Genomic DNA, 25,429 nt, shown 5'->3' with positions numbered 1-25,429 from the left:
CCCTGTGTGAAAACCATTTAGGCCATGTGGGATCTGTCAGTTCAATGAGGATTACAGACCAGAGGGTGAACCTAGAACATCAGTAGGTAAAGCAAGGAACAGAAAGAGGCAATTGCCCAGAGGTAACTTTTCTTATTTCAACCTTTTTTGTAATTATGGTAAAACCTGAGAGGGCAGAGTCAAGATTTAGCCACACACTAGCTGTGAAACTTTAGAGACAGATGTCACTTAGCCCCTCTGAGGTCTTGTCTTAGTTTAGATCCTGGGCGTGGTCCACACAAGGACCTTGCTGCCATTTTCCATATGCTACAGGGTTGCATCTGACTCCTTGTAGGGGTCAGCTGGATCCAAGTTTGTTGGAGAACCTGATATCGGTTTCTCCTACACAATATTCATCCCAGATTTTATGTCTCAAATACTATGCAAGTCTTTGTTTCTTTTCAATCAGAGAAAACAAAGGCAGGCCAGCCTGCAATGACATGCCAATGACATGGAGATGATACATACATGGAACACTTTGAGAAGTAGAGAGTTCAAAACTAGAATGAGCTCTCCACCCCACCCATCTCCAGAAGGGCTCAATACTCTAGGATACCCAAATTACAATCAGTGTTGTGTGTGATCTCTAGTTTTGATGTCTCATAAGCAGGCTGGCCTCTACTGCAGGGACCACAATGAACCAGCAGGGCAAGGCCACAGACTCAAAGGAAGGGACACGGCCCACCTCCTCAGCTTGCTGTGCCCTGCGTGCTCGACGCTCCTTCTGTTAAGGCGCTTCCCACCCTGTGCTGTTACTCTCTTCTACATTCAGGCCCAGGCTTGAGCAGCCCTGTCTCCACATCGCCTGGTATGTACCGGAGCATCCAAAGGGGTCTGCAAGAAATGAAACCTTGGAATCAGGCACTTCTGTCTGGATTTGAACTCTGGGTTTGATTCTTTTTTTTTTTTTTTTTTTTTTTTTTGACAAGGAGTTTAGCTCGTGTTGCCCAGGACAGAATGCAATGGCACAATCTCGGCTCACCGCAACTTCTGCCTCCCAGGTTTAAGCACTTCTCCTGCCTCAGCCTCCCCAGTAGCTGGGATTACAGGCATGCACCACCATGCCCAGCATTTTTTTTTTTTTTTTTTGTAGATATGGGGTTTCTCCACATTGATCAGGCTGGTCTCAAACTCCTGACCTCAGGTCAACTGTTCACCTTGGCCATCCAAAATGCTGGGATTACAGGTGTGCCTGGCTCGGATCTGATTCTTATGGGTCCTATGACCTTGAGCAGATTACTAAACCTCTCTTGAGTTCCAACTTTCTTATCTGTAAAATGGTGACGATGCCTGTCTCAACACATTACTACAGATGTGATCTTGTAGTATAAGGAAAATGGCAGCAAGGTCCTCAGCACAGGATAGGGGCTCAGGCTGTGTTTTTCCCCAGCAACAGCTGCTGGTGAGAGAGTAGAACATCTTTTCCAGTTGCCCCATGGAAGTTCTTAGTGCTTTCTCCGGAGGAGTCAGGGCCCCTGCTCACCTGACAGCTTGCTTTTCTTAGCCTTCTTTGCATCCGTGTAGATGAGAGGGAAACAGTTACAGGACTGACCAGCCACAGACAAGGCCTCCTGCCTCTGGGACTCAGTTGGGAAGAGACTGGGACAGGAAAGCTTTGGGGCCGAGTCCCCCAGGATGTCATTCTCCTCTCTAACCACCAGCACAGCTCTCTCCACAGAGCCTCCTGCCTGGTGACCGGCCCCAAATCGCAAGGATTCCAGGTCAGTTTGAAAATTGCCCCACCTACTGGTAATACAGACATTAGCATCATCCACAGTCTCTAAACAGCTGTGCTTAGAACTGTGTTCTCAAACTTCTAAGATTCCAAGCCCTTTGAGCATATAATCAACAAATACTTTTGAACACCTGCTATGTGCCAAGTACTATTATTGGTGCTAGAAATACACTACAAAAAGAAATATTCTGGTGTTGAACAATGAGAACACATGGGCACAGGGAGGGGAACATCACACACTGGGGTAGGATGGGGGGTGGGGGGCTAGGGGAGGGACAGCAGGGGCCAGGGAGGTTGGGGAGGGATAACACTGGGAGAAATGCCCAATGTAGGTGACAGGGGGATGGAGACAGCAGACCACCATGGCCTGTGTGTACCTGTGCAACAATCCGGCAAGATCTGCACATGTGCCCCAGAACTTCAAGTACAATTTAAAAAAAAAAAAATTCCTTCCAGAGATTACATGCGTATGGATAGGAAGTAAACAAAAAAAGTAAAATTAAAACTAGAAAATAATTAACGTATTTCATTTGAAAATAACAAGTGCTTTGAGAAGAAAGGAGTGGAGAAGGATAAGAAGGCTAGGGTGGGGTGCACACTCTCAAATCTCAAAGAGGTGGTGTGAGGAGACCTCCCTAGAAGGTGATATTTAAGCAAAGACTAAAAGGAGACGAGGGAGAAAAATCATGTGAACACTAGGAGAAGTGCATTTCAGACAGAGAAAAGAGCAGATGCACAGGTCCTAAAGCAGTAGCTCGCCCAGTGTGGACAGCAGGTGAGGTACCCACTGCCCACACCATCTTCAAGGGAGAGCTCCTGCCTAGTCACTGGAGCATCAGGGTCAGTAGACGTTCTCCAGCTGTCAGCTCCCTTGAGATCAGCTTCCGCCGCAGACAGCACCCTCCTTCCTGGGGCTGCCCACAGTCTGTGCTTGAGCAAGGTGGAGCATCTAAGATCTGGCTATTTGAGCCTGGTGTGGAATATTCTGATGGACAGTTCCCATTCCAGAATGTCTGCTGGGCTTGAATGGCAATAGAGCTGCTTCTTCCAGTCCTGCTTCCTCCCCGTCCCTGAGGTAGTTGGTCCTTAATAAATGTCTTTCACCTGCAAAACTTGGGTTTGCCCTTAGAGTAGAAGTCAGATATAAGAGAGAAGTGGATGATTTCAAGGGTTCTGGTTTCTAAGCAACTGTAAGGATGGAGGTGGCATTTAAGAAGATGGGGATGAGAGCAGGTAGAGCAGGTTGGTGGCTTGGGGCGGGCTTGGCTTGTGATGTCTGGTGGGCATGCAAGCAGAGCTGGTGTGTAGGCCTTTAGCTATGCACAAGGGGCCCTTAGCTACGCAAGTCTGGAATTCTGGGGAGATGTCCAAACCAGAGACACAGGCTTAGGGTCATCTGCAAGTTGTGCTGGTTATTTTTCTGTTGGCTCCAGCTTACCCTGGTCCTACTTAAACTGCTCTGTACCATATCACTGGAAGCCGGCCAAACTCTTCCCAAACTCTCCTGCCTCCCATACCACCTTTTTGAAATTTGAGAGTATGTACCCCTACCCTAGCTTTCTTGTTCCTCTTCACTAATTTCTTCCCAAAGAACTTATTACCTTCAAACAAACTGCATTAGTTGCTTTCTAGTTTTTGTTTTGTTCTGTTTTTGTTTTGCCTCCAGTAGAACTTGCCATTGTGAGACTACCTGAGGTAAATAAGACACCGTTCTGGTTTAAGTACTGGCCATGGTGGCCCCTCGTTAGCAGCTCCAGGACCAGGTTCAGAGAGTTGGAAGGGAAGCGCCTTCCCCATCTTCTTTCCAACACCCTAAATTCCCTGCAGTAAAGACGTCCCAGCATAAAACACTACTATAGTTCAATGTGTCCCTCCAAAAGTCATGTTGAAACCTAATCCCCAATGCAAAAATATTAAGAAGTAGAGCCTTTAGGCAGTGATTAGGTAAATGGGATCAGTGCTTGTATAAAAGGGATTAGGGCACTGACAGCATCCCTTTTGCCCTCTCACCAACATGAGGACACAGCAAGAAGGTACCATCTTGGAAGCAAAGAGTAAGTCTTCATTGGACACTGGATCTGCTGGCACCTTGATCTTGGACTTTCTCTATAACAGTGAGAAATAAATGTTTATCACTTAGAAATTACCCACACTGAAGTATTTTGTTTTAGCAGACCCAATGAACTAAGATAAGTGCCTAGAGTGGTTTCTGTATTATTGGCTGCATGCTAATACAAGGGTGGTCAGTAAAACCACGTGATAGTCTGCCCCTGCCCATCACACTATTTTGATATAACATGTTTAGTAATTGGTTTCCCTTCTGCATTTTGCCCTACTTTTCAAACTAGAAACAAGGAGATTAAAGTTATCTTCTGAAGAGAAGGAGCTTGGGTGAGAAATGTGGAGGGAAACTGGGAGGCTGAGCTTAGACCCTGTAGGTTCCTGCAGCAGATGGCATTTTCCAAGGATGGCTGAAACAATGTCTTTATCCCACATGTTCTTCTGTGGTATGACCTTGCCTTACCCTCTTCAAGATCTGGAGTCCTCTTTCTCCATCCCCTTTCATGTAGGCAGGCTCTGTGACTGTTCTGATCAGCGGAATATGGTGGAATTCTCTTATATTCTGGCCTTTTTGCTTCTATTTCTTCCCTCTTAGAATCTAGCCACTGCGTAAAAATCACAAATACCCTGGTAATTGAGGCTACCAGATAATGAGCAGCCCAAGTCACCTGGAGAGAGGCCAAGCATCACTGAAGCACCAGCCAGGAAAGGAAGAAAAGCGTCCTGGATATCCCACCCAGCAGAGCCTTCGGGAGACACTGCCCTCCTGCCATCAAACCGCAAGTGCATAAGACTCCAAGTTGCACCATCCCAATGAGCCAAATCAACCTGCAGAAAGAAACATGAGAAATGGTGCTATGTTTTGTGATTTATGCCAGTGAGTTCTGAAGTGCTTTGATATGCAGTAAGAGGTAGCCAGAAGAGATCATGTCTCAGGATACTCTTCACAGCTCCAGCATTGTTCTGGTCTAATTTCCCTGAATTGCTGATGAAACAAATGACAACCAATTGGGAGATTATGAGTATCACTGGAAATTAATGAAAAATTGTAGATGTTTCAGCTAGTTGAGTGGAGCCCTAAGGAGTCAAATCAAAAATGAAGAATGGTCCCTGCTGGCAGGAACAGAAACAGCAGTAGAAGGGAGCGAATGTTCCGGGAAATAGAGTCAACCACCAGTGGCTCACTAGCACCGAAGCATCCAATTACAAGCACTCAGCGCACAGCCCACAGACCACAGCCCACCTGCACGCAAGCATCCTATCTGCAAGCATTCAGCCTAAGCAACCTAACGTCATAAAACTCCCCTCCAGCCCCTGCCTCTTTGCAGACAGCCTTCTCTCTGCTGTATTGTCCATTGCTCCCTTGCAACGTATCTCTCCTTATCTCTAAATAAGTCTGCCTTTCTAAATTCATTATTGTCTTGATAAATTCCTTTATCACCATATGCTGGCCTCACACAGCCTTTAACCACGTCAAGTTGCATCCCCAAAGATATTTAACCTGAGGAAACAACTGCCACAAGGTGGCGCCACATTACAGCAAGGGAACAGACGGATTTGCCTTGCCAAGTGGTCCCCAGAATTGCTCACAGGCCAGCAGCAGGTGCTCACCAGGTCCTTTTATTAACCTCCTAATAACACAATTCTACACTTTATACTAATGAAGTTTGGGGCCCAATTAATTGCCTAATTTGGGATTTTAAATATTAAACTATTGAGACTAGAAAAGATCCCTAAGGAGGTAGATATTGATTAAGGAAAGAGAAGGGCCTTCAGCACATGCTAATTCTTAAAGCAGGGTTCCTTGATCTTGGCACTGTGGACATTATGAGCTGAACAATTCTGTGTTACAGGGACTGTCCTGGGCACTAGCAGCATCTCTAGCCTCTCCCCACTAGATGCCAGTAACAACACCCTCAAACAAAACCAGACATCTCCAGACATTGCCAAATGTCCCCTGAGGAGCAAAACCACCCATGGTGGAGAAGCAATCATTCAGAGGACAGAGGATTCAGCAAAATCAGCAGCCAAAGGGGAGGAAATCAGAGAGTGCAGATAGCGGAGCCAAGGGAGGAAAGGTCCCAAGGAAGAGAGAGTGATCAATTACATCCAATTGCAAGTGCCTAAAGGTAGGATGGCTGCACGTCTGCTTTCCTAAAACAGTTCCAATTTGTATCTATTGTCCAGGTACAACTACTATGCTTCCTTTCATTTATTAGGAGTGTTGCAGTTTGGATCATTTATGTGCTCACATGAGTCAAATAAGAGGAGAGCAGAGACAAACAGCACTGGGTTTGGCCACATGGAGGCTGGTGATAACCTCAGCAAGGGCAATTTAGGTGCAGTGGTGGGGACTATAGCCACACTGGCATGTGCTGTGGGAGTGACTTTAAAACAGAATAGGAAACATTACAGAAAGTGGGTCTGTATAACACTTCCCATGGGTTTTGCTATACTTACAGATAGAGCAACATGGAAGAGAGATGGAGAGTGTGGTGGAGATGGGAGGGAGAGCTGAATGCTTGTGCCAGTATAACTGGTCCACTGGAGAGGAACCGTGATGATGCAGGAGCATGAGGGGACTTGCTGAAGGCAGGCTCACCCTGAGCAGGTGGGAGGGTACAGGATGAGTGCATAAGTAAAAGGGACTTGGATGGGGCATAGTCAGCTCACCCCAAGGGACAGTAGGAAAGGCCAAGGGTGGGGGTGCCATGCTGCCAGATGGGCAGAGTGGTGGCAGCACATGGGATTTGCTTCTGGTTGCTTCTGTGTTTCAAGTGAAATAGGAAACAAGGTCATCAGCTGAAAGCAATGTGGAGGTGTTGGAGGTTAGCAGGGAGAGAAGGTGTGAGACACTCACCTAGGGACCCAGAAGACTGAAGGAACTAAGGAAAATGCATAATGCATTGCCAGGCAGCACCAGGGCATATGCAAGTCTGGAGACTGGAAAAGCATATTGACACAATGCCCTGTGGATGCGTGTGTGTGGATTTTTCCAACCTCTATCAGCCATGCTGTGCAGGTGCTGGCACAGGGCAAGGATAAGGCTGGACTTGACCCGGGCTGAGGTTTTGCCACACAAGGACAATGAAGCAAAAGGGGCAGAAGTGTTGACAGTGGCTGTGAGGGAGTGATTCCAACAGGCCTTGGAATTTCATCTGGGTAATAAAGGAATGAGAACCCTAGTGGGGTGAAAAATGGGGAAAGGCAGATGACTTAATGGATTGCATAAATCAAAGGATTTTTTGACTTGGAATAAGAATGAAGAAGTTGGAAGGTGAAGTCACAGATTAGGATATTACAAACTAGAATTAAGGAGGGGCTGGAGTTATTGGTAATGATCTGACAGTAAGTGGCTAAGTTAGGGAATCATTACAGAGTTATTGGAGGGAAGGAAATTGAAGACCTGAGAGGCTGCCCTGTTAGAAGGAATGTCTATGTGTGTATTGAACCATCAAGGACTGGGACAGGATTCTATTGGAGCAAATGACAGTGACCCTCCAAGAAATAAAGAGGAGGAACAGGAAGATAGTGAACGACTGCCTTAAGAGGGAACACTAGAGGGCAGCAGGGGTTGGAGCTACCGCAGTGAATTGGAGGAGGAATAATAATCTGGAAGCGTCAAGGAAAACCTTATTCCATTCCTGGGCCCTGTGGCATAAGAGTTGAGGGAGAGAAAAAGACAGCCACCCCTGGAAAGAACTAAGATAAAGCTGTACCCTCCAGCAGAGCCAGTTTTCAATAAGAGCAGATGGGCGAAGGGAAGGGTTAGAGAAGGGGTGCAGAAACATGCTGAGGATGAACCAAGCCTTCCAGATACACCCTGGAAGAGCCCCTGGAGATGGAGAGGAGTGGATGGAATTGGAGTAGAAGATGCAAAAAGCCATATCAAAATTACAGTGCAAGAGATGAGGATGGCCAGAGTGTTTGATGCAAGTAAGGATAAAGAGAATAATGAATTTCACCCTCATTTTCAAAGATAGAGAGCAGCAGCAAGGTTGCAAGTCTGAGGAAAATCATACTCCCTCCTCCTCCAACATAGCACACACATTTATAAAAACAATACACAGACTCATGGCTAATAAACCTCAAAACTGAGAAGAATTATTAAATTTAAATGTCCACTGCTGCATGAAATCTCTGTGGGTCTTGCCCTCCCTTCCCCATCCTCCTCCACTTAGGCTGGGGTACAGCAGAGATTCTCTCATCTATCAGAGTGGAGCCCGTGTTGGCTGCACTGAAGTCTCCAGAGATGTACACAGGACAGACATTCCTGGACCAGGGCACACGGAGTGAGGCCCCAATGCATACTTTTAATTGCATGAAGAATGAATGAGCCTCCAATATGGGCTGGGACAGAGAAGAGGATTCAAGGGGCCCAGGAGGGATTGGGTGGAACATACCAGGAGTGGCAGCACAGATTCCTTGGGAAGGTGGCAAGGATTTAGCCACATCCACTAACATGGTAATCTGGAGAATTTCCTAGCTTGAGTTTCTGGAAGAAAGCAGATTTCTGGATTGTCTGGTAACAGGTAACAGAGCCAAGTTCATCAACAGCCACCTGCAGTGTTAGCACTTGAAGCTGAGTTCCTGCACTAGGATGCCATCACTGCCCTGTCAGTGTGAGAAGATCCTTGGCTGAAGCACTGAAGAGCTTGGGTAAGTGACTTCACCTGAGCCTCTATCCCTTGCTCCCATAAGTCAGGGCTCATCGTGCCTCCTGGCAGGTTTGACTTCAGGGTTAACATAGAAAATGAAGGTGCAAGTGCCTTGTGAACTCTAAAACTCCAGACCAGTAATTTTCAAAGTGCCATCCACCAGTCCAGCACATCAGCATCACTGGAAACTTGTTTGAAATGCAAATCATCAGGTCTTCCAGAGCTATGTATGAATGAGAAACTCTGGGAATGGGGCCCTGTAATCTCTGTCAACAGGTTTTCCAGGTGATTGTGATGGAAGTTAAAGCCTGAGAAACTGCTCTATACAAACGGATGTCAACTCAAGCTGCTCCTCGGAATCACCTATAGCATTTATTCATCTGAATCCCCGAGAATGGAGCCTTGGGATTGCTATTTCTTAAAGTTCTCCTGGTGATCCTGAGATGGGGTGTGGGGACAGAGATACAAGGTGCTACCAGCTCTGAGGAATTGTTAGAAGGCAGACTTGGCTGTCACCTAGGGTGCTTAAAGGGCACAGACCCTAGGATTCTGCCTCCTACCTCTGAATCAGATTTTCCTAGAATGGGATTGTTGCCCAATGGCAGGCCTCCTGGGTAACTCTGATGTGCAGCCTGGGCTGGGAACCACCAGAGGATTATGTTTCAATGACCAAGTTGACAAACTTGCTTAAGACTCTGAGTTTCACACTTGATTTTCTAGCCCCTGTCCTTCGATGGACCACCTCCCCTCTTCCCTCCTCACCAGCAGCACAGTCAGTGGAAGCACTAATGTGGCCTCTGCTTGGCTGAAGGCAACAGGTGAAAGTGTGACAGTAGGTATGCAGGGCTGCCTGCCATCTATTAATAGCCACAGATTTTAAAGATTCAAGGGCAAGAGACTAGAAAAATTAAAAATAGCCAAGCATTGGCCCAGTAATGGCATTTTTAAAACCCACCGACATTAAGATGCTTTTTGAAAAATATCTAGAGCAATCATGTACAAGCGTTTAATTATTAATAAAAGCTGACATTTGTTGAGTACTTCCTGTGGGCCTGGCACTAGGCTAATTATATTTTTAGGAGTTGGATCAAAGGCTTCCTGTCATAATTATATGAAGATATATAATTATTAGCTCCAGGGTACAGATTAAGAAGAGGTTACATAAATAAGAAGTGATGCTCAAATTAGTAACCAGAGCCCATGCTCTTAAACACCATGCTATTATTTGTGGACGCTCACATAGGAAGCAAAAGTCAAAGGCTAGATTGGCTAGATATGCTCGTCCACGTTAAACAATTTAGAGAAAATATACAAAGCATTTGGTGTTACACACTAGATAACAGACAGCACAAGACAGTGATGTCTGAGAAAAGTGAGGAAATGAGGTGAATCTTAGAAGTGCCCCAGTTTACTGTGGGGCATAGTAAGGGTGTAGCTGCAGCACAAGGAAGCAGCATCCAACAGAGACTAGTATTCATCTGAGTTGAGGAAAATCCAAGTTGAAAATTTAGGAACACTAACACAGTTAGATATGTAGGCAAGAGTATCAGAAAGGAGACAGTTGCAGGGAAAAAGAGAGTTTTACAGAGAGAGAGTTAGCGCTCCAGAGACCTGCAGAAGATTCTCATGAAGTCACTAGCTGATTACTGATCAGTGTATACATGTGAGGATATTACTTGATATGTGGAAAAGGACAGAAGGAATGATGTCCAAAGCTTACCCAAGGACAGGAATCATCTGTGTTTCCACCAGCCAGAGTGGAACAACCTTGTAATGCATATGGAGTAGCATATTCAGATGAATGTTTCCTCAATAATAAGTTCAAATTAACTGAGACTAAAACCTTCCCACTTTGTCTGGATCTGCCTAACAAAGCTTTGAGGGAAGCCTCAAAAGAATGAAACTGTGTTCAAGTAACTTAACTGTGTCCCAGAAAAAACTCAAGAATATTTAAAGAAATAATAAAATATTATCAAACTCAACAAGGTTAATTCACAATGTCTGGCATCCAATAAAAAAATTACCAGGCAAGAAAATATTATTCATGATGAAGAGAAAAAGCCATCCACAGAAATAGGCCTAGAAATCATACATGTGATACAATTAGCAGACATTAAATGGTTATGATTTATTTTATATGTTAAAGAAGGTAGAGAAGAGCATAAACACATTAAAGAGAGATGGGAAAGTCCCACTGCTCACACAGGGCTAGGAGCAGTGCCTGTTTTCACCAGTCAGGTGGGAAAACTTCATATTTCATGGAGCGTTGGTAGAGTACACAGAGTCTTGCCTTAGTAGAGGAAAAAATGCTGACTATTTCCACCTAACCCATCTTAAAAGAAAACCTGAAAGGATCAAACTGTATTCAAATAATTAATTACATCCTAGCACACAGCTCAAGACTAGTTATAGAAACACAAAATAATATCTAGCACCCAAGAAGATAAAATTCACAGTGTCTAGCATTCAGTCGAAATTTTCCAGGCCATCAAAGAAGGAGTAAAATATGACCCATAAAGGGGAGATAAATCAACACTTCAAAATTGACCTAAACTTGCAACAATACTATAATCAACAGAAAAGGGCAGTTTACTCCATACATTCAAAATGTGAGAAGAAAAATTGAACATATTAAGTAGAGATGTATGAAAAACAAAAAGACCCAAGATGAACTTTTAGAGTTGAAAGCTATAATATTTAAGATAAATATACACTGGGTGGGATTAATAGCAGATTACACATTGCATAATACAAAAAAAAAAATTCATAAGAGGATCCAAGATGGCCGAATAGGAACAGCTCTGGATTGCAGTTCCCAGCGAAAACACAGCAGATGAGTGATCGCCGCATTTCCAAACAAATTTCTACTGTCCACAGACCAGGAGATTCCCAGACAACCTCAAAGCTCCTGTTCCTTCATCTATGTGCTAGGGCTGTTGTAAGAGTTAAATGCAGTAGAGAGAGAGGGTGCCTAACATGTATTATGTGCTCAGTAAATATGCATCATAATACTCACTGTTATGTATGTTCCTAACTGCTTTATCAATTTTTTTTCCTACATTGACCATCTGTTTTTGGCATTATGAAACATAATGATGCTAACAAATTAAAAATTAAAAACATTAAGGAATATTTGCCCAAAAAAAAGAACATGAAATCATCAAATAGCAAAGGGTCCATAGAAAGAAGTAAGCCCTTGGTGGGGCTTAGTTGAGAGAAGTCTCCAGGAGGTGCTTCATGTGTTAAAGAAGAGGGGTACAGGGAGGAGGTGGGGAGAGGTGTTAGTTGAGTCTAAATGAGCACCTGGAAGAAGATATGGGAGAGGCTACTTCTGCCTGGACTCCCTGATTGTTAAGAAAAATTAAAAAGAGTGGAAGTCTTCCCTGAGCGCAGCTTCACTCCCTGACTTAACCTGTTCTTTGCCCCTTCCCTCTCACTCATGACTACTTTCTGTGGTCAGCTTGTTGTAGAAGTGGATGTGCAGCCACCTTGTTTTCACGTGTTTTAGATGATTTCATGAAGTAGAAGATGGTTGCAGCAAAAAATGACAAAAATCCAAATAGCTCTACTATCTACTGTTGCATTGCTAACCACCCCAAAACAGGAGTTGAGAACAGCACTCATGGCCAGGTGTGGTGGCTTATGCCTGTAATCCCAGCTACTAGGGAGGCTGAGGCAGGAGAATCACTTGAACTGGGGAGGTGGAGGTTACACTGAGCCGAAATCATGTCACTGCACTGCAGCCTGGGTGACAGAGCGAGACTCCATCTCAAAAAAAAAAAAACAAAAAACAGCATTCAAATATCTTGTTCAAGAATCTGAGATTTGGGCAGGGTTCAATGGGGACAACTTGTCTCCATTCCCACAGTGTCACAAAGTGTAACTGATAGTGGAGGGTCACACCAAAGACGGCTCCCTCAAGTGATCAGCAAGTTGCCGCTTACTATAGACAGGGAGCTATTGACCCCAATTCCTCTCCATATGACCCCTTCTCAGGGCTGCATGGGCTTCTTTACAGAATGGCATTGGATTCCAAGAGCAAGTATCCCAGTCTACAGAAGAATGGAGAAATAGTGAAAGTTCACAGTCTCGACCTCAGCCCAGAAACTGGCAAAAGCTTCATTTCTGCCATATTTACTCATCAGTCACAGAACCTGCGCCAATTCAAGAGGAGAACATGTAGAGGATATCTCTCAATGGGCGAAGTGTCAAGGAATTTGCATCTATCACAATCTGTCTTTTGGATACCATCTATTTCTATTCCTCCATTATGCAAAATATACTCACAACCTCCTGAGGGTCCCAAAAGCCTCATTCAATTATGGCAAATATGGAACATATAATATAAATACAATAATATATTAAGGCCTTTTTTTAAATTTTTTGAATTCTCTGTTCCTTTTGGTCTAAGCTACTACAATTTTTTTATTTATGAAAAATAAATTTATTGTATAACACCTTGTTTTTAACAATGCTCAATTATTTTTTTATTCAGAATACTTGTGCCATTCATGTAAAATAGTTTGATACAGTATCTGGTATCTTATAGGGGTTTTTTTCCTCAAAAATTCTAAGGCTCTCATTTCTTCTCCCTTGCTGAAGTAAGGGCATCATAAGCAACGTGGAAACAGGTTTTAAAAAGAAAGAATCACTGAACAAATTTTTTTTTCTATTTCTTCTAAAAAAAAAAAAACAGGATAAATGTGCAGAACGTGCAGGTCTGTTACATTGGTATATGTGTGCGTGGTGGTTTGCTGCATCTATTAACCAATTCTTTAAGTACCCCCTCCTCACCACCCCCCAACAGACCCTGGTGTGTGTTATTCCCTTCTCTGTGTCTATATTGAACAGAATGTTAATAGCATTACACCAACCCACTTTAAAATCAGAACAAAAATATTTAAATTGGATGCTGCACCTTTTTAAGGAAGTTATTATCCATGTTTTTTGTTTTGTTTTGTTTTGTGTTTTTGAGACAGAGTCTTGCTCTGTCACCCAGGCTGGAGTGCAGTGGTGCAATCTCATCTCACTGCAACCTCTATCTCCTAGGTTCAAGCGATTTTCCTGCCTCAGCCTCCCGAGTAGCTGGGATTACAGGTGCCTGCCACCATGCCTCACTGATTTTTGTATTTCTACTAGAGACAGGGTTTCACCATGTTGGCCAGACTGGTCTGGAACTCCTGACCTTGTGATCAGCCTGCCTCTGCCTCCCAAAGCACTGGCATTACAGGCATGAGCCACCGTGCCCGGCCCACTCATGTTTTTTCGTCTTAAAGCATGCTCACAAATCAGCAACACCAATAGAAAAGATAAAACTCTATGACAATCATTTTAGTTTGTTTGCTGAACCAAACAGGTTTCTATCAATGAGGATATATTTAATTACTATCAACTAGCAGCTTTAATACCAATCGAGTCATAGACTGAAAATAAAAACAAACTTAAAAGTTGAAAATTAATCCTTAGGAGTTTTGAAACCTTTCTAGAAAACTATATGGCTTTTTGTACTTTCAGAAAAATTCAAGCAATACTCTTGGTCAGCAAACACTGATTAAGGCAGAAAATGAATCAACCCACTGATAAAACACTAAAAAGAAAGGTATACCCAAATAGTCTCATTTTGAGTCTTAGTTATTTCATTGAGTTAACACATACTGTGTGTTTTCGAGTTAAACCTTGTGTCTGTGTGTGTACTATCAGTCAGATAATGTTATTACACTGAAAGAATTCATGACATACCAAGGCAAATGTTTGCCCCTAGCACATTCACAGGTTCAACTGCTACAGACTGTCACTGAAAAAAAGGTACTGATGAGTCTGACCCATGTCCAGCGAACTATGGAAGTAGCAAATCCACAACACAAACTGTTCTAGCACTTTCTTTTCAAGTCTAACTCCAAAATAGGTACAACCTGGAAGCCACTACCCCAATCTGTGAAAATTGGTGGAACTTGGCTACTGGGAAGATGTGGTTGCACAGCACATTCTCATGGCTCATACTAGGTTCCCACAGAGAGCTGCACAGTCAGCCCTGCAGCATTTGTAACAGTGAGTTGACAAGACTCCAATGCAGCTCAGTACTCATGTGTCTGATGTGAGTACTGTGGACGCTGCTGGGAGGTAGCTGAGTATCCCATGCTGCTCTGTGGTTGTGATGTGCTTGGTCCAGGGTTGGGATATAGGCAGCATGTGGATTGGAATGCTGATAGTCTGAGACCATGATAAGTCCACCTGAGGTAGTAGCAGGAGGAGCAAGCCTTCCTTTATTCAACAGGAGTCCCTGTGTGTGGCTGTTGTCTTGATTCCCTGGGTGGCCAGTTCCATTAGTATGTTTATTGCCCTGTTGCTGGTGGTGGTTGTTTTTGCCTCCTTTTCATCAGGTTCTTCTTCCATTAAAAATTCTAATTTGGGCTAAGGAATTTCACAACTGGCAAAAAAAAGTCTGATGTAGGAAGTGGGTCTTCTAAGAAATAGGAATTGTGTTCTGATGGAATTTGCTTTATTGGGTCCATGGTGAACAACTGCTGAAACAAGTGGGATGCTTTACTATCTGGTTTAACTTTATGTTTTTCCATGTACTTGATAAGGCTGCAGTTAGTACACATATTTCTTCTAAAATCTTTCATTAATGTGGAATGTTCAGGCATCTTTTTTACATCTTCCCTATCTTTATTTGCAGGAAATCCCACTACACTGAATATTCTGTCCAGCCAGTCATGGTGATAAGGATTACTAGTTTTGATGTCTTCTTGTCAACTATGAAATATTGGTTCTGATATTAGTAGTTCTGCAAATATATACCCTGTAGCCCAAATATTAATAGTTTTGGTATAATGCCTTTCTCCAAGAAGTAGTTCGGAGGCTCGGCACCAGAATGTAACAATAACGATCCAAATCTGCTAATGTAACCTACTACAATTCTTTAAAATATCTTGTATTATCCATTTATAATCCATTTTGTTAGACCAAAAAACACACTTATGTTCCTTTTCAAGGAAGCCTTTCTCTACCTTGGGTCATGTGTAAAGCTTCCATGGGATCAGCCCTTAAAGTTTCTTAAAGGACCTATAAAACACACTCTTAAATTGTTCTAAGTTATTACAATTTCCCACATTACTTCAGGTAAGTTTTGCTAAACTTCCCATGACTATATACCTAGCATCATTTTTCCTCTGGCTTCCCATACTATTTTCCTCACTATCCTCCAACCTTCCCTAACAGTTTACTTGAGGCCTGCCAAGTTCCACCTGTCACTCAGACCCAAAGCCAAAGTCACATGTTTTAAGCTTCCATTACTGTAGCACCTCACCCCTGGTACCAAATTCTGTTCCAGTAATCTGGAACAAATCAGCCCCAAACCTAGGGGATTATTTTGCTCATAATTCTGCAATTTGGGCAGGGCTAAGCTGAGATGGTTTACTCTGTTCCACATTGATCAGTTGGGGCTGGAGGATGCAGTCCTAAGTGGTTCACTCACCTGGTGACACGTTGGTACTGGTTGTCAGCTAGGACTGCAGCTGGTGTTTTACATAAGACCCCAAATTATCACCATGTGGGCCTCTTAATGGGGCAGCTTAGAATTTCTCACTGTATGATGGCTGGGTTGCAAGAACAAGTATTCCAAGAGACAGAAAGTATTAATAAAAGCTACCAGTTCCTTAAGACCTGGAAGAGGGTAGAAATGGTTACAACATTATTTTCACTACATTCTATTGTTCAAGCAGTCACAGAGCCCTCCAAAGTCAAGGGGAAGGAACATAGACCCCACCTCTCAATGAGAGAAGTGTCAAGAATTTACAGTCATCTTTAATGTGTCCCATCAATGATGCTATTAGCTGATTGCTTATTGCTATCATAATTTCATATCTATCCAACCCTATTTTATTATTCCCAATGATGCAAGAGTCTCAGGTATCATTGTGCTAGAACACACACTAGAGGTCCAGGCATCCATCCACAGCTGTCAACATCATACATTCCCGAGGTATGTATGTGGTCCTCACCCTTAGATTGCTGGAATATCTCCCTAGGCTGTGGCACCAGTAATTTTGGTCTTTCCCATCCTCTGGCCCAGTTGTCTTCCTTAGCTATGAACCTGTGTGGCTGGGAAGATGAAACAGTATCATTGCCTTGGTCAGACTGTGTTTTCAACTAAGAGCTTTTCTAACTTTCCAAATTTTATCCTTAATATCTACTCTTTGCAACTTGCTGCAAGGTACAAGAGTAGTCTTTTTCTCCCAGGAGGGCTTGCACCAGAAATTAATGAGTTATTGGTGACATAGACAGAGGGAGAAAATGGAGCATGAGAGCATAATATCTTGGTGCATTGTGGCAGGATACCACTGGTGTCCTTTGCTCCTCTATTCCAGGGGCTGGGATGACTGATATTGAAGGCAGATAGGGAACTTGTCTTAGGAAAATGCTTTTGAAACCCACTGCTTTGGACTATCTTTGCTTGCTGGAGTTTGATGCCAAATGTCTGAATACAGCATTTTTTTTAGGCGGACTTGTGGATATCACTCAAGTGCATACCATCTGAAGGCCTATGGTGAATTTCGTCAGCCTTGTGACCAATTATGTTTGTAACTGAGTATCAGTCACCTAGATGATCCCAAGTCCTGCAGGCTTGGGATCATCCTGTTTGTAATTTTTAAGTAGAAATTTACTTAAATCCCTGTCCAACATAAGGTGGAAACCCCAGCTTGCTCTACCCTATTTCATAACACCTCAAGAGTACCTCTCATTTCACTAACTTCTTATATTTCTTGGCTTCTCTCTCATGGCCCACATATTTCAACTGTTTCCTGTATTGGTGCTAAAATGACCCAGAACTTACACACACACACACACACACACACACACACACACACACACACACACCACTCTCACAAAACATTTCCCAGTAATTCCTCAAACCTGGCTTTAGAAACACCTGGAGGACTTTTAAACAGCCTGATGCCAAGCCTGCTCCGTGGATTACTTCAATAAGACTCTCTGGCAGTGGAGCCAAGGCTTGGGTACCTTTCCAAACTCCTTTAGGTATTTCAATGTCAGCCACGCTTGAGAACCTGTCATCTAGCCCAGTGCTTCTCAAATGCCAGCATGCGTGAGAATCACCTGGAGTGCTTGTTAAAATGCAGGTTCTGTTTCTGGGGCTGTGGTGGGGCCCTGGATTCTGCATCTCTAACAAGTTCTCAAGTGATACTGATGCTGCTGATCCCAAGACCACACTTTGACTAGCAAGGAGTTAGCAGATATGAGGGATGACATAGGCCCAGCAAACAATTACCACCACACATCAGACATGTCAGTGACACTGCTATCAGGGGATTTCAGGGACTTGCTGTCCCACCACTAGCACCAGCTGGATCTGGCACAAGCAGACCAACACTACTCTCTGTGGTAGCCAAGAGAGTCACTTTCTAGATTCACCTCCCAGTGGAAGTTCCAAAGGGCTCTTGGATTAGAACAGTATAAGAAAGAAAGTAAAGAAAAGATAGTTAAAAGAAAAAATAAAAAGAAAGTAAAAGAAAGGCAGAAAGACAGTTTGTCTCTTGGTAAAAACTTGTAAACATGACTCATCCAATATCAGACAATCTAGGAGGAAATCTTAATCATTATCAGAATGCTGTGACACCTGATGGTGCAAACTGTTTCCAGTTAGGAGCCCAACCTTATGATACAGTGATTCTCAACCTTGGCTGTACAATAAAATCACTTGGAAAGCTTTCAAAAAATACCAGTAGCTGGGCTTCAACCCAGACCAGTTAGTTGAGTCAGTCTCTGAAGATAAGATCAAGAGATATTTATTTATTTATTTATTTATTTATTTATTTATTTATTTATTTATTTATGACAAGGTCTTGCCCTGTTACCCCAGCTGGAGTGCAGTGGCACGATCTCGGTGCACTGTAGCCTCAGCTTCCTGAGCTCAGACAATCTTGCCACCTCAGCCTCCCAAGTAGCTGGGATTACAAGTGTGCACCACACCCAGGTAATCTTTTTTTCTTTGTAGAAACAGGGTCTCACCCCATTGCCCACAGGTATAAGCCATTGCACTCAGCCTAAAAGTTTTTTGATGAGGCCCAATTTACCTACTTTTTTTCTTTTTTGGCTTATGCTTTTAGTGTCATCTAAGAATCAACCACCAAATCCAAGATCATAAAGATATATCCCTGTTTTCTTCTAAAAATATTACCGTTTTAGCTCTTACATTTAAGTGTTTGAGCCATTTTGAGTTAATTCCTGTATACGGTATGAGATGAGGGCCCAGTTATATTCCTTCGCATGTGCTATCCAGCCCCATTTCTTGAGAAAATGATTCTTTCCCTCATTGAATGTCCTTGGCACCTTTGTTGAAAATCAGTTGATCACAGATGTATGAGTTTGTTTCTGGTCTCTCAATTCTATTCCATTTATTTACATTTCTCCTTATGAGGTAGGGTGTGGGACTTGACTCTGGAGGCAGGGCTCAGACACCAGACCAAATTGAGAACTAGCTGGAACAGGGTTGGGGTGGAAGGAGCTTTTCACCTTCCTGCTGTCATCACCATTGGCATAGCTGGTGCCCGATGCAACAGAGATCCATGACACCCTGGGCATTGCTGATGGCCTGGGCCTACTAGTGAGAGTGCACAGAAAAGAGAGTTATCAATACTGCTACTACAAATGATACTAAAGAACTTTCACTGAATCCCTCTTTACTCCTCCTATCTACCCTATGTAAAATAGGTTTTATTATCCCCATTTTACTGATGAGTGAAATGAGATTTGAAATTTAGTAATTTGTTCAGCTTTTGAAGACATCTACATGTTCCTGATCATGTCTATCCCTCGTGACCACACCAGTGGGGGAGGCAGGAATTCAAGGCTTTGTTGTTCAACTCTGTATGAGAAATTTAATCATCACGGGTGAAGAGTGTGGATGTGCCACACAATGGAGTTTTTCCATAGTTCAGACACATATCATCTGGAGTAGGACACCTCTTATCATTTGTGTAAAAGCCTAGACCGAAAGCCAGTACAGTGGGCTACCGATGTCCAGTCACCTAGAAATAGTTCTCAGCCTGAAAAGCATGTCACCATTTTCTAACGAAATGTATGGGAGGAGGCAGTGTTTCTTCAAAGGGTGGACAAGAAAGAACTGCTTGCATCAGAATTACTTGGGAGTTTTTTTTAAGGCAGCTAGACCCCTGAGCTACATCCCAAAACAGTTAAGCAAGAATCTCAGATTGTACAATCTCTCTTTTTAGGAAGCTCCCCCAGTGAGTCTTAAAGCATAGTAGAGTTTTAGCACTTCAGGGGCAGTGCAAAGAACTCTGGACTAGGAGTCCCAACACCTGCAAGTCTGCCACTTAAAAGCTGCATGACTGTGGTCAAGTTACTTGATACTTCTGAGTCTTATTTTCTCACCTATAAAATGGGGACACAAATTCTCACCCTTCCTTCCTCATAGTGTTGAGCTGATGTGACAATTACCCAATGCATGTGAAAATTCTCTTATGGATTAGGAATCACCAGGACTGAGAGTGTGCTGAACAGTCTCCTCTGCATGGTCAGCAGAGAGAATCTCTCCTTTCCCCCTTGCTGCAACTGACCTCTGATCCTGTCCTGAGCCCCTGCATGGAGCCTCTCTGATGAAACAACTTCTGCAAGGGGCTATGGGCAAGGAACAAGGAGGTGTCCAGAGGCTCCAAATCCCCTGATTTGTTGGAATTTAGAATGGATTTTCCTATGGAAAATTGCCAAGGGAAGGTGGGCTAAGTAAAAAATAATGATCATAACATATTTTTGCAGTAAAAAATTGAGTAGACTTTTGAGTGAGAGGTGGAAAACCTAACTATCGTGCATTGCAGCCCTCTGGTGGAAACTGTGCTTCAGGCTCCAGAATGACTCAGGGATGAATGTTTGGAAGCTGAAGACAATCTGTGGTCTCTTGTCCTATAGAGCAGGAGTAAGCACTTTTCATAGAGTGCCAGATTCTATATATCCTGCCACATGCTTTATTGTTACAGCACAAAGAAGGCCATAGACAACAGGGCTGTGCTAGCAAATCACACAAACAGGAAATAAACTGTATTTGGCCTTCAGGCTGCAGTTCGCCATCCCCTGCACTAACATAAGGGTGTCAAAGGTGGCGGTGGTGATGTGCAGGAGCTAGCTTATATCAGCTTGCAATAGCCAGTTAACATCTCTTCCAAATTCTGTGTCCATGCCATATTGGTAGCTTGAAACTGGCCATATTTGTAGTAGTTACACCATGGAAATTGGCAAAAGCTGTATATCTACCCTCACCACCCCCTAAGAACCAGCCATTCACACCATTAGGCATGTGTCCACCAGGACGAGAGTAAGGGTTGGGGTTGGTTGAACCAGATAGTGCATGGGAATATAGGGAGAAAATATTAGATGTCAGTTCCTATTTTATTTAGCCCTTGTAAATTTTTGAATTCTGTGTAAGTTTCATAATGTACCAATGCCCACATTTCAAGGTACGTCCTAGACTTTGTTTAATTGATTAGGATAACTGGGATCAAAAAATGTTTAGAGTCTACCACTCCTAAAGCTATTTATTATAGTCTATGCTGGACAGCTCATTCCCGAACAGAGTGCAGGGTGAATAAGGGTCTTCTCTTTCTACTCCCAAGACAGCCTTTCTCTTGTCCCACCTGCCTTGCCCTGCCCCAGGACCTTGGATGGGGTAGAAGGAGTGCCCAGCTGTGAAAGGAGCACTGGTTGGAATGTTTCTGATGGGAGTTTCTGCTGCAGATCAAATGCCCTGGGATCACCTTTTGAGAGACTTTAAATTTCATGAGATGAACAGTTATAACGATGAACAGTTTGGTATTATGAGTTGAATTATATTGCCTGAAAAAATATGTTGAAGTCCTACCCCACAGTAGCTGAATGTGACCTTACTTGGAAACAGAGTCTTTACAGATACAATCAACTTAAGATAAAGTCATTCAAGTGAGCCCTAATTCAGTCTGACTATTGTCTTATAGGAAAGGGGAAATCTGCATACAGAAACAGAGAGAAGACAACCACGTGAAGCTGCCACCAGCCAGGGAACCCCTGAAGCCAGCACAAACTGAAGAGAGGCCTGCAACAGATACTCTCTCAGAGCTCTCAGAATGAATGAACACCTGGAGTTCAGGCTTCAGCTTCCTGAACCAGGAAACAATAAATTCCCGTGGTTTTAAGCCACCCAGTTTATGGTTCTTTATGGGAGTCCTCACAAACCAATACTTTGGGATTCTCAGGAGTAATGCATAAGGGCCAAAACTTTTTCACTAAACATAAAAACCCATGATTACAATTACAATTAGGAAAATGAAATTCAAACCACCTGAGTTTATTTATACACATTTTCCAAAATGCATCTGCTTTACAGGGGGAAGTCGTATTACTATAGAAATAAGGAGAAGACAATCATTTAAATAGAAACCTTCCTTTCCTTTCTCCCTCCCTCCCTCTTTTATTCTTTTCTTCATTTATAAAAATCTTAGGAAGTTCCTACAAGTACCAGGCACTGCAGTGGGTTCTTGGGATACATCAGAGAGCAAAGCACTCGTGGGACTTACATCCTAGTGGGAGACGCAAACAATAAATGTGAGAAACAAACTATATAGCATGAGAGAGTAAGAAAAATCAGACTTGGCAAAGGGGAGTCAGTAGTGCTGTGGTGAGAGAAGGTTGCAGCATTAAATGGGGTAGCACACATATGCGATCACCACAGCCATGCCTTTTGTGACATGCTGAGCCTTCTGACAAAGAAGTCAACAGTACACAGGGCCTGTGCTTCGGTAAGGTGTTGGTGCATTTGCTATCTTTGTGGAGCCTCACTGGAAGCATGAGTGACCCACGCCGGAGTGACTCGCCAACCTGACTTCCAGGTTGGAAGGGGATGGAGCAGGACAGAGCCCAGGCTGGCCATGTCTCCATTTGGCCTGCATGGTCGGCCTCTTCAAGGCCATGGTCAGTAAGCCCCCATTTCCTTTCTGCTAGTCTGTAAGGGAACCAGAGTCCTCACTGCCATGAGACAGCCCTGACTCAGAGACTAATTTGAATAACTGTGTGTCTTTGTCGTGAAAAGTTTTGTGATATTACAAAGAAGACATGCCTTCTTCTCCAAAGTGTCAGTGTTACCTGGTCACATTTTCTTCTTTTATATAGTGATACATAATATTTCACATATTCGTGGCATATATCTGAGTATTTATTACATGCACAGAATGTATAACGATCAAGATAGTGCTTGAGGGCCGGGCGCGGTGGCTCACGCCTGTAATCCCACCACTTTGGGAGGCCGAGGTGGGTGGATCACGGGGTCAAGAGATCAAGACCATCCTGGTCAACATGGTGAAACCCCATCTCTACTAAAAATACAGAAAATTAGTTGGGCATGGTGGCGCGTGCCTGTAATCCCAGCTAGTCGGGAGGCTGAGGCAGGAGAATTGCCTGAACCCAGGAGGCGGAGGTTGCAGTGAGCTGAAATCGCGCCATTGCACTCCAGCCTGGGTAACAAAAGCGAAACTCCGTCTCAAAAAAAAAAAGATAGTGTTTGAAGTATTCATTGCCTTAAATATTTACCATTTCTCCATGTTGGAAACATCCTCTAAGTATACTACGTACTTTTTCGTCACTCTGATGGTGTGAATCACCATCATCATCAGGATCAGAAACATAAGCAGCCAACCTTGTGAGAGTTCTTCCCATGCTTGTCATCTCACTTGAGGCTGTGTGCCAGGGGCGCTGTCCCTACTCCTCCTTTATGGCTGAGTTTTGCCTTCCTGCCCACCACCCACACACCTTTCTCCTGGAATTAGCTCTCCACCTCTGCTTGAGGAGCATCACTGGCCTCATGGGATACAGTCTTGGAGGGAGTGTTCATCAACGTGCTCTGCCTTTTACTGCCAAAGGAGTTGACACATGACCCAAACTAGGGCAGTCACATGCTCTGCTTGGAATCTCAATCTTTTGCTAACTGACAAAAAGCATGATTGGCTCTTACCCATCTGAGTGGTGGGACCAGCGTTTTCTGGGTTCTGTCATTTTTGGCCTGCCAGAAATCTCTGACTCTTATTCTTCAGCATGTCTTTCCATTCTGAAAGTTACTTCACGATAGGCAGAATAATGGCACCCCGAAAATGTCCACATTCTAATCCCAGACCCTGTGAATATGTTACCTTACATAGCAAAAGGGACTTTGCGATTAAAGTTAAGCCTCTTTGAGATGGGAGAGTATCCTGGATATTGAAGTGGGCCTGATGCAAATCACAAGCGTTCTTACATGTGAAAGAGGAAGGCAGGAGAGTCAGAGTAAAGCAGTGTGAGAAAAACCGAAGCAGTGAAGATGGGAGGGGGCCACTAGCCAAGGAACGCAGGAGGCCTCTGGAAGCTGGAAAAGGCAAGGAAATTGACTCTTCCCTAGAGGCTCCCAAAGCAATGCAATCCTGCTGATACTTTGATATTAGCCCAGTGAGACACATTCCAGACTGACCTCCATAAGTGCAAGATAAGACATTGCATTGCTTGAACCACTAAGTTGGTGGTAATTTGTTACAGCAGCAGTAAGAAATAAATATTCCCAATACCCTTCTAGAAAGCTCCTTTTGTAGTATACGTTTTGCTTAAATAAGCTAGAAGTGATTATTATTGCTTGTAACTGAAGAGCCAAAACTAACAAACTAATTTCCAAGCCTCAGTCCCATCTCCACCCCTCACTCTGCTTCCAGGCCCTGATTTCCATTTGGCCAGCCTTCCTATGCCCCATTATGAAGATCTGAGCCCTGCTTAGTGATGTGACCGTTTCCTTGTTAACAGCCCTCCAAGACACTGACTGGCTGGTCTCCTATCATCTGACCCAGATTCCTTGTCTTTGTGCCTTTTCACAGGTCAGGTCACGCTGCTCCTTATTTGGGACCCAACTGCCCCTTTTCTGTTATCACTTAGCTGGATGGTGGCTGTTGCATTTCTTTCTTGCACATAGTGCCTTAAACATGGAGTCAGCCACTTCTTCCCCAGGATCAATGCCCTCAGCATCTACCAAACCCCAGTACGAAGGACTGATTCTAGAAAATAGCATGCACCCAGATGCTCCTTCCTCTTGCAAGTATAACACGCAGACTGGCCACATCATGGCATACGACACGCACATGGATGTCTGATGGTTCAGGGTAGCAGTATACAAGCAGAAGCTGGGCTCTTTCCAACCCAGAACTTTCTAATTAAACAATCTTCTTGCTATTTCCTAAAAACACAAATCCTTAAAGTATGAATGAGAAAGGAAACACACTGACATAAAGGTTAGTGAGCAGGATTTCGGTTTTTATATAATTAGGCCAATTAGCCAGGAAGGCATTCGATGGGGCAGTTTCCTAATCGCTGACCTCACTGGGGATCATTTCAGGTTTGCAAACTGGATGAAATGAAAATTCAATGTGTTTCTTATGGTCATGTTTTTCTGTCACTCCAACAGGTTCATTACAATTGCAGGAGGTGCAGACAAACCATCCAGGGTGAGCCACTGACTCCAGCAAGTTCTGGGAGCCCACCTGAGTCCTGTAAAAGATGAAGGGCCGGCGTGCTGATTCCTTTTGATCAGCCAGCTTCATCAGTTTCTTCTTCTGTGAGATAAAAGAGATTAATTATATAGACAGGCTTTGAGAGGGAGAAAAACCCAGCACATGTGCTTATCCTCCAGGCCTTTACACAGGAGAGGAGGAAAAGAAAGAAGGCAGATGGTCCTTGGGGAAGACAGCATGTCAGCCTTGGCACTGGGATTTAAGGGGTGATAAGTAATCATGCCTTCTTTTCTATGCCCTCTTGTCCCCCAATTTAAAAATAAATTGAGAGAGATGTAAGAGTCAGATGGACACCAAAATCTCAGCTCTATAGTTTTTTTTTTTTTTTTTGAGACCGAGTTTCGCTCTTG

The 25,429-nt window shown here is 43.6% G+C and overlaps 1 protein-coding gene and 1 pseudogene across 5 annotated transcripts in view; both read right to left on the bottom strand.

The window, feature by feature from the left end:
• Nucleotides 1-14,383: 14,383 nt before the first annotated feature.
• LOC101051482 (cyclin-dependent kinase 8 pseudogene) lies at nt 14,384-23,211 on the bottom strand (annotated as a pseudogene).
• IL37 (interleukin 37) overlaps nt 22,953-25,429 on the bottom strand; it is a 114,571-nt gene continuing 112,094 nt past the window's right edge. For all 5 annotated transcript variants that reach the window (XM_074397055.1, XM_074397053.1, XM_003942502.4 and 2 more), the window contains one exon: nt 22,953-25,121. In XM_074397055.1, coding sequence (XP_074253156.1) covers nt 24,873-25,121 — 249 coding nt within the window. In that variant the 3' untranslated portion in view covers nt 22,953-24,872. The remainder of the gene's footprint in view (nt 25,122-25,429) is intronic.

The sequence above is a fragment of the Saimiri boliviensis genome, chromosome 1 (assembly GCF_048565385.1).
Source record: "Saimiri boliviensis isolate mSaiBol1 chromosome 1, mSaiBol1.pri, whole genome shotgun sequence".
Lineage (NCBI taxonomy): Eukaryota > Metazoa > Chordata > Mammalia > Primates > Cebidae > Saimiri > Saimiri boliviensis.
The sequence above is the reverse complement of the archived record's forward strand: the minus strand, read 5'-3'. Positions and strand labels throughout refer to the sequence as shown.